The 10,165-nt window shown below is 35.1% G+C and overlaps 2 protein-coding genes across 3 annotated transcripts; one reads left to right on the top strand and one right to left on the bottom strand.

Annotated features, from left to right (window-relative positions):
- Positions 1-1,599: 1,599 nt before the first annotated feature.
- On the bottom strand, positions 1,600-6,883 carry LOC140883917 (lipid phosphate phosphatase 2-like). 2 transcript variants are annotated; one of them, XM_073290543.1, is made up of 9 exons: positions 6,538-6,883; positions 6,255-6,350; positions 4,951-5,175; positions 4,663-4,750; positions 4,428-4,537; positions 4,182-4,272; positions 3,434-3,622; positions 3,279-3,341; positions 1,600-2,033 (listed from the first exon to the last, which is right to left on the bottom strand). In XM_073290543.1, the coding sequence occupies exons 2-9, from the start codon at positions 6,312-6,314 to the stop codon at positions 1,852-1,854; spliced, it is 1,008 nt and encodes a 335-aa protein (XP_073146644.1). In that variant the 5' UTR covers positions 6,315-6,350; positions 6,538-6,883; the 3' UTR covers positions 1,600-1,851. The 2 variants fall into 2 exon arrangements, with proteins under 2 accessions (XP_073146644.1, XP_073146651.1); XM_073290550.1 differs by lacking the exon at positions 6,538-6,883 and adding an exon at positions 6,441-6,489.
- A 1,127-nt stretch (positions 6,884-8,010) lies between these two features.
- On the top strand, positions 8,011-9,900 carry LOC140873454 (uncharacterized). Its single transcript, XM_073276574.1, has 3 exons — positions 8,011-8,827; positions 9,203-9,336; positions 9,847-9,900. The coding sequence occupies exons 1-3, from the start codon at positions 8,011-8,013 to the stop codon at positions 9,898-9,900; spliced, it is 1,005 nt and encodes a 334-aa protein (XP_073132675.1).
- Positions 9,901-10,165: the final 265 nt, after the last annotated feature.

Below are 10,165 nucleotides of genomic sequence, written 5' to 3'. Positions count from 1 at the left end.
AGCTCGATAACAAGCAACACAAATTCAAGATTGACATGCCAACTGAAATATTCATAAATCATTTAAATGTCCCTTTTTAATATTTAAGCACAACCACTGATGTAAGGGAAATAACTAGGCATGCTTAAAGTCATAGACATGCTAGCACAAGTAGAACATCATATTGACAGTCAACTTAAGTACTCTTCTCAAGGATAATTTTTAAAACGAGTGTACCGAGTTTTTTTGATGATGTATGGCTATTATTCAAGATAATAAGTCCCTTAAATTGATGAGTGCAACATCCTTGAGTTTCTGGACAAAAATACCAACTCATGTCATATGCTCTATTTTATGCGGCAGCACACTGATCTGACTTCAATGAATAAACTACTTTTCCTCGTGCATAACCAGGGTGCAAATTTTATACCGCTGCGATCCTCTACGAGTCTAGTTTGCAATTCAAAAAGTGGTTTGTCGTTTGGACATTCGAGCAAAAAATTGTCATTTTTCCCAAAGTCGCTACAAGCTGCCAAAAAACTCAACTATGCATATATATGTTAGAAAAATCATGAAAAACGAATTTTAAAGATCAAAATCAGTTTCAAATGCCATTTCAAGAACAACCCTATTTGATGTCAATTGATAGGATCGAAAACGGTGTGTAGAGGGGATTGTAGCTCAAGTTCTTGAAATATTGAGCACCGATGAATTATATCGATTTTGGTTTTCAAACCAAGCGGAAGACACTCGAAATAATCCTTCGTAGAAACTAATTTAACATTTTGTAAATCATTTTAAAAGGATGCAAGTTGAAATAATAAAAACGGTTTGGTTGAAGCATTTTATCAAACACTTTATATGCTATGAAGAATACAGAAAATGCTTCAACAATGCATCTTAAAAATCAGTAGCATAAGTAAAATAAATGCGATAAAAAGACCCGAATTTGTTTATGTATGTTCTAAGATTTCAATAACTCCTACGTCACCCCTTCTTCCTCGTCGGAAGGATCCACTAAAAGACTTTGATTTATACAACCCATTTGTACAAACCCAATGTAAAGTCCGAAAAATCCCATTAAATTCACTTGCGATATTTTAAAATAAATTCATGATGTTACATTTATTATTTATTTAAAGTTATGATTTATTAACATGATTTTCATGTTTATGATTATTATATTATTAATGTTCCGAGCAAGTTAGTTGATTTCAGGGCGAGGTTGATTCTGGACCCAAGGAACGAGACTAATCTAAACACGAGATCGTAAAAAATATTTTTACAAGTATTTTGAGTATAATATTGCTAGGGCATTTATCGTATTTATCTGTTCCACGAATAAATCGGCTTACATAAGACTTACCATTCGATATTTTGATATTTTGGTTACCTCTCATTCCAAGTACGAGATTCCATTCAAACTGAAACAAACCATTATCCATGCCTTCGAATTATAAAATTATCATATATCGTAACATAAAAATTTATTATTAAAAAAACCAATTTTTAAAGTTATAAATTTTATTATAACATTTGGTTTTTAAGTCAAAAAAGGTTATTAACTCAATATTTTTAACATTTGTACACGCATCAAGTGCGAAGAGGCACTAACAGCAGTAATCTTAAATAAATAAATTAAACATAAGGGAAAAAAACCATCAGATTCAAATGCATACATGATACAAAAAACTATACATCAAGCTCACTCACGTACTGCAAACAACAAATATTCTAGCTCTAGTAAAATAACAAACTTGCGCAAGTCATACTCCCACCTTATAACATGACCATGTTGTAACAGACCCATTACATATTCATTCACCAGTGAAGGCATGGCTGAGAAAAGATACTACGAAAACGTTTGTGGTCTCAACTTCGTCCATGCTCCATAGCTTCAATCGTTGAGTCAAAACGTTGATCATCAACACCTCGTGCCATCACGGGTGGTTGCTGGTTCATTCCTTGCATGCTGATCCCGTTCCCAGAAACAACCGGTTGAGAGTTTCCACGAGTTAACTCCAATGCTCGGAAATAAGCATAAGTCCCCCATCCTGTCATACAAAGAAAATCAGAACATTGACCTGGAGATTTCCTCACCGAACTTTCCTATATCATAACTCTGGCATAAATATGGTAATCGAAATTGAAATCCGAGCATTACCATCTACACAACAAGGTCAGAGCAAAACCCATGGGTGTCCTTTTCAAATATTTAAGCACAGATTACATTGGAATTAAGTATCTAGAAAGAATGGTCTCCCGCACTTTTTCAAGAATATAAAATCGATATCTTTCGGTAAGTCAACTAGTTATCCACCACATGGCTTGAAATGCTTACCATTCATATTCCTCAATCCTTTTAAGGGAATCTTTGACGAAGAGTTTCTAGGAAGCACTCCTCAACTTTTTCTTAATAAAATTTCACAAAATTTTGTTCTTAATAAAATTGTGAAATTTTGTTAAGAAAAAGTTGTGAAATTTTATTAAGAAAAAGTTGAGAAGTGCTTCATAGAAGCTTTTCCAAACACTACCTAAATAAGGGAACACATTTCTGGCCACTGAATTCAACGGAAAATGTAATATTTAGTGTAAACTGGATTTCAAATTAATATTACTGTTATGCACGTGTTGATTTCATAAGCTTGAATCATAAAGCTCAACCAGAATTTAGATTGGAGGAAATAAATGAAACCACCTCATGACCTTTTTTCGACTAACTCGAATATTATTAAATTCATATCTGAAGTTATTTACCTCGAGTCGAGATTGAACATGTACAATATACCCAAATTTACAGGAGCTCACAATCTTGATCATGAATCGAACATTTGCTCGATAAAGCTCGAAGTTAAAGCTCAAGTTAAATACATAAAGATCGAATCCAACTTTAAGTCCAACCGAGTTAGAGCCTTAGAGATAGTATATTTTTTGAGCTTCAAGCCGGCCAAAAAATTTCATCTCGAGCTCAAACATGAAAAATAAAAAATTACTAGTATTCAGCTATATGAAGTTTGTCCGCACCTCTACTTTAGATATAATTTCACAATGTGGTACAAGAATCTCCAAATCATTTAGCATCATAAAATTCTAACATATTATGGATAAACTAGTGATGCGGAGTTTCACATGATGGCTCCTTTGTCTCATCTACAAAGAAACCAACCATAAAAAAATTATATACTTTTTAAGTTTCACCATTTTCAATCATAAATCCACCAAATATATGACACGGCAATGTCAATTTATGATATCCAAACAATTGACCCCAATGATATGTGTCTAACTTAGTTACTTACCTTCTGTCTTGTGGTAAGGAGCTGGGAAAAATTGCAGGTAGCAAAATGTAGCGACTACAAGACCTGAAACAACTCACAGACGCATTGAACAAAATTATGAGGCATTGCCAAGCGTACTTAAGTGATTAACTTCATTTACGTCGAATTGAAAGTACCTAGAATACCCCCAGCAAACACATCTTGCCAGTGATGCCAGTAATCATCCACACGGGAAACACCAACAAGAGCTGCGGCAAGCAGAGGAAGAAAAATGATGCAAAGTTTTGCCACATGCCCCTTTCGATCAAAGCATTTGATTTTTCCGGCCAAATATAATGATAGAAAACCCAGACCAGCAAATGACCCTGCAAAATATCCTAAAATCTATGAATTACTGGTCAACCATAATCATCCAAGATAAAGAAAACCAGGATACTGTATTTGTAAATTGGGAAAGGATTTCATCATGTGATAAGCCTTGGGTAAAAATAGTTCATGAATCGTGACCAAACTTTCCAAGGCTTACAAATGCAAAGACTACACTTACCAATATGACATCAAACAATACAGGTCATCAATTGAGAAAGGAGAGGTTGCCACACGTGGGGATAAAAGAGGTGTTTAATTTTCAATACATGATTTAGACATTAATGCGTCATATCAGCAACACAATCTCCAGATGGCTAAAACTCTTGCTATTTTTTCTTAGTTCAGAGGATAATCATCTGTGTCTCTTTATAGGCGCTAAATCTGATAGGGACTTATAATTAAATCAGAATAAGCGCACAATAAAAATATCATAATTTGAAGGTATCAAATCTGGCTATTTAATATGTTCTTTGATTTGTAATAAAAAGAAAGGAAGCTACTTTTCCAGTTGCATAAATCCTGCAAATACAATCACAAATCGAAAGGGCAGCTTACATGAAGTATGCCCACTAGGAAAACTCTTGTGTCCCTCTTTTATATCACTGTCTTTACCATGGCATATCACATCACCCCAACGATCGTATTTCTGAAACGTGAAAACACATACTTATATGGTTCTTTAAAAAAATTAAGTTCATAGCGAAGAAATTTAAAATTTCTTGACATATCATCCGCCAAAAAAAAAACACTTGGAATAATAGATTTATACTAACTCCATGTTCATAAATTAAAAAGACATACATCCTGCCCATCAGGAAAACAGCGCCAAAAAAAATCAGGCCGTGGTCGGCCAACCGCGTCTTTTATCGCATCAGTGAGAACGCCTGTTATCAGTACAGCGAACAAGAGTCCTGAAGTTTGACATTTAATTTCATTGTCAGCTCATCTTGCTCTTTTGTGTGCATAAACAAAAACATAAGCCCTTTGCATTACGATTCATTAAAGATTAAAGAATACGGGAGAAGCTTTAAGATACCTAATATACTATGGTGCAAATCATAGACGTCCCTTCTCCGAAGATAGTAGAGAACGAAAATGACAATTGGAAGCAAAACGGCGTAGACCTAATCCATCCCAAAAAAAAAGAAGAAAAATTATGTCATTTGTAATACATCTATAAAAGTGAATATTCACGCTACTAGAGATACAATGATCAGAAACTTCAAGACACAAATAATAAAATTTCACTAAGAAAGTTTTTTTGAAAAAAAACATTAATTTCAGTGAGAACAAAGTGTATTCTAAATGGAAAATAGATTCTCACAGGAACTGCCCAAATAGGCACCGTGTTGTCTTTCATAGGATACTTAAGATCTTCCATCATGCCTTGTCCAACAAAACGGTAAAACGGGTGAATTATGTTCAGAGCGACCTCTATGCCTACAAGCAGCATCAATATAAGCCAGTCATGCTTGTGCGTCCTTGCGAGCTCTGCCCCGTGAGACTTGATGGTGTGTCGGCATCCGAGCTCTACCTCATCAGGTCTTGCCTGTTTGTTTGATTTCAAACTTTATGAAGTTTACGTCGAAAATTTTGCAATACGATAGATTCATTCAAGCTAACAGGCAAGGGAAACTAAATATCAAGAATTTTCCGGCTAAAAGTTGTGTGTGTGTCACCCTCAAACTTTCATCATACTGACAGCAGGCAAGCCCATAAAGTCATGACATATTAGTCTTTTTCGTTAGAATGGAGCAAAAATTATTTTATGGAAGCACCTTGTCTATAAGTTAGAATATATCAATATTCTACAGCTATATGCTTTGAAGGCTTGCCACTTGGAAACTGCATTTAGAGTATAACTTGTATGGAAGACAAGATTCAGCCAAAAGTCTTTGAAGCTTTGCCATCATACTGGAGCAATACAATTTATGAATCGTATTGTTTAATTAAGAAATCCCCACTCATTATTCATGAACACAAGATCAAACTCATGATATTAAACCAGATTTCTTGGTAATCGTGTATGAAAATCCAAGTACCCAACTTGCTACAAGTAACTGAAAGATGTCCAAATCAAAGTTTCTAAAAAGAAACCGTGTGGATGAATGAAAGTTAATCCTTGTTAAAAGTTTAAAAATAATTCAACAACATAAACATATCATCCTTGTGCAGGTATGAAATATAAATCGTGACCCCGTTATACACCATTATGGGATGGAAGATCCAAAAGTGCGCAGGCGTGAAAGCCTAAAACACTACTCAAAAAGTAACACACTTCTTTAATTTAAAATAAAATGGAAACTTCATAAGTAATCAAACTTTTTATTTTTTTTGAAGGGACCAAATTCTGGATGATGATGATACCTAAAAGCAAGCTTACAATTTAATACTGAAGGGAAACAAACCAAAGAAAGCAAATTGCAGCACAGATTCACAAGAAGTCAAGAAGAAAAAGAATCCGAGCAACTTTAAATTTAAAATTAACAGATACCCCACGACTTAAGAAAGTCAATTGTTTTTTCCGGGCTCTAAATCTTAACAACTCCCTAGTATTCCTGATGCGAAAAAATTCTAAATCAAATGGATAAGAAAAAGGCACCCAAGAAGGGGGGAAAAACCAAAAACCTGAAACATGTTCCTGAAATTCGGCTGCGGACAGAAAGAGATCGCATCTCTCCAACCCATTTGCAGACAAAGCCAAACAAATCTGCACCCCAATCACTGGTTCCCAAATCCAAAGCAAAAAATCAGCCCAAGAAAAAAGGGTCGAATTTAGTCAGAAAACAATGAATTAAAATGATGAATAAATACGAGAAGCGTAGATATGATGGCCCAGATAAAACCGCACCCTTTTCTCTTATATAAATGATAATGAAAGATGGGACAACGAACAAGATGATATATATACCTTTGTGATATATTCGTGAATTATCCTCAAGCGGTCAAGCCCGACGAATCGGGTCCCAGTTAGTGGCACAAATTCAATACCTTTCCCAATAATGATGAAAAAGTTTAGCAATGAAACTACATCAGTTTCCTGAAAATATATATTTAAATGATCTGAGTTGCAGAGAGAGGATGAAAATGTGAATTTGAAATTTGAAAGGCACTGCGACGGTTGAACAAGAAATATCGTAAAAACAGCAATGAATATTATTAACTTCGACAAAAACAGAGAAGATATTAATAACAAAATTGGCTTGATCTATATTTATAATTAAAAATAATAATTTTCATGTTAAAAATAACATTTTTTTTATAGACAGTGTCAAATAAAGGACATGTTCATTATAAAAATGTATATGTTATTCAATTGAAAAATATCCCCAAAAAACAATTAAAAAATTGATCAGAATTTCAAATTCAAGTGTCAATGTGTCATAGAAAATCAGTTATAAATCTCCTTGGAAGAAAAAACCACTCGAATTTTGATTATTCTAACACGCGGATTGCAAAGCGTGTGTTTTTGGAACAGATGTAAAACTAAATTTGGAGGATAGATTAAAATTTATGGAATTTGATTTTATATAGTAATTTGTTGTTTTTAGCTGTACATGTTTGCGTGTTCACTATTTGACTTTTTCAATGGCTGGCCAAGGAGTGTTGAGAAAATCCAAATAGATGGAGTCACCGCTCGAGCGCGCGGTGCTTCTGTCCGAGTTCGCGCTAATTTGGCCGCTCGAGCACGTTTGACGTAAATCAAAGAATCCAGGCAGAGCACTCGTGTGCTCGAGTGCGCAATTTGGCCGCTCGAGTGTGCTTGACGATGGTTCGAAAGTATCAGGCAAAAACGCTACGCGCTCGAGTGCATGTTTCTTGCGCTCGAGTGCGCCGTCTGTACTTTTCGAATGGTTGAGACCTTTTCGGGATTTTTCGTTTTGGGTTGTGTCTTTCGATTAAAAGACACGTTCCTTGGACCCAAACCTGTGTTATATATATATATATATATATATATATATATATATATATATAACAATCATCTATCTGATGAAAATAAAACACACAATGTTCATAAGAGAAATCATCAGAAACAAAAACACTTTAGCGTACATATTTCTGCATTTTTTCTTCCATTCTTCACTTGAAAGTTCTGCTTATTAGAGTTCGCAGAAATCAAGTAATCGTTGTGCTTCGATTGCTTGATACAGTCATTGTATCTTAGAGACGATTGTCGATACCGAGTTAGCATAGTGTACCCTGACAATTTCGTCTTGCAAAAAGAGTGTTATACTCTTGCCTCGACTTCATTGTTGTTGTCGGTGTTGCTGCTTTTGTTCAAAATTCGGAATACCTTAATTAACAATCGCAAGACGAAATTTTTTATGTTTTTCTTGAAACGTGTCAACTGGGTCATTCACTCCGCTGGCTACCGCTCATGCACATGCATGGTGAAAACCCACCGAAATTTTCTGGTGCCGACTTCAAACGTTGGCAACAAAAGATGCTGTTTTATTTGACAACACTAAGCCTGCCAAAATTCCTCAAGGAGGATCCTCCTTTCGTCACTGAAAACGACTCTGATACACAACGAAGGACTGCAGTTGATGCTTGGAATCACGATGACTTTCTCTACAAGAACTATATATTGAATGGACTAGATGACACACTATACAATGTCTATAGTTCTGTGAAGACTGCCAAAGAATTGTGGGATTCTTTGGAAAAGAAATACAAAACAGAGAACACATGCATAAAGAATTTCGTTGTTGGAAAGTTTCTTGGCTTCAAAATGACTGACACCAAAATGGTAATGAGCCAAGTTGAAGAAATTCAGATTATTCTTCATGATTTATTGGCCGAAGGAATGGAAGTCAATGAAACTTTTCAAGTTACATCCATCATAGAAAAGCTACCGCCGTCATGGAAAGATTTCAAAAACTATCTCAAGCACAAACGCAAGGAGGTAAAACTTGAAGATCTGATTGTGAGACTTTGCATTGAGGAGGATAACAGAAACACCGAAGCCAAGTCATACAAAAAGGTGATGGAAATTGAGGCCAAAGCAAATCTGGCAGAATCAAGTACTAGTCACAAGGGAAAGTGTCCCTATGATGGAAAGCAAAAAAGTAAAGCAAAAAAATTCCAAGAAAGTTGCTATAACTGTGGCAAACCAAATCACTTGCCACGAGATTGCCGTCTTCCAAAGAAAAACAACAAAAATAAAAAAAACCAAGGCAAACGAACATGGTTGAAGAAAGGTATGTACCTTTGGCAATTTCTGATATTGATCTAAGTCCAGTTATTTTTTAGACCAATTTGGTTGATAATCAACAACAGTGGTGGGTTGATAATGGCTCAACAAGCCATATTTGTGCATCAAAAGAGATGTTTTCTCCTACACTAAAATTGGTGATAGAAAGTTGTTTATGGGAAATTCTGCAACTTCGGATGTCGTTGAAGTTGGCAATGTAGTGCTGAAAATGACGTCGGTAAGGAGGTGACGCCCAAGAATGTACTACATGTGCCAGACATTCGTAAGAACTTAGTTTCTAGCTCTCTTTTGAGCAAGGCAGGGTTTAGAGTGGTGTTTGAATCTGATAAGTTTGTATTAACCAAATCTGGTGTATTCATAGGTAAAGGGTACCAAGATAGTGATCTCTTTAAACTAAATGTAATGAACGTTAACCGCCCGGAGGAGAAGAATAAATTTATTGGTTCTGCTTACTTGACTGAAAGTTGTGATATATGGCATGAACGATTAGGGAATGTTAACTTCAACACGTTGCAAAAACTTGCAAATTTAAATATAATACCCGCATTTAAAAGAAATCCACAACAAAAGTGTGAGATTTGTGTTGAAGCAAAATTGACTAAAGCATCATTCCATTATGTAATGAGAAGTACTACGCCACTTGAGTTAATACACTCTAATGTATGCGATTTAAAATTGGTACAAATTCGGGGTGGAAACAAATACTTTATAACGTTTATTGATGACGGCACAAGATTTTGTTATGTGTATTTATTGAAAAGAAAAGATGAAGCAATCGAAGCTTTCAAGAAATATAAGACTGAGATTGAAAATCAACAAAGTTCAAAGATAAAAATGATTCAAAGTGATCGATGTGGAGAATATGTGGCTCCATTTGAATAATTTTGATCACACTCGGGCATCATTCATCAAATTACAGTCTCATACTCACCTCAATCTAATGACGTCGCATAACCCAAGAATCGAACTTTAAAGAAATGATGAACGTGTTGTTACTGAATACAGGCTTACATCAAAACATGTGAGGTGAAGCGATACTCTCAGCAACTCACATTCTAAACAAGATACCACACAAAGGGAAAAATGAAACTTCATAGGAACAATAGAAAAGGCGCAGACCTTCCTACAAATACCTCAAAGTATGGGGTTGTTTGGATAAGGTAGAAATACCAAAGCCAAAACAAATAAAAATTGGGCCTAAAACAGTTGACTGTATATTTATTGTATATGCATACAATATTAGTGCATATCGATTCTTAGTACATAAGTCAACAATTCATGACTAAATAAAGGCACGATCATAGATTCAAGGAATGTTGTATTC

The sequence above is a fragment of the Henckelia pumila genome, chromosome 1 (genome assembly GCF_033568475.1).
Source record: "Henckelia pumila isolate YLH828 chromosome 1, ASM3356847v2, whole genome shotgun sequence".
Taxonomy (NCBI): Eukaryota; Viridiplantae; Streptophyta; class Magnoliopsida; order Lamiales; family Gesneriaceae; genus Henckelia; species Henckelia pumila.
This window is presented reverse-complemented; position numbering and strand designations above follow the sequence as displayed.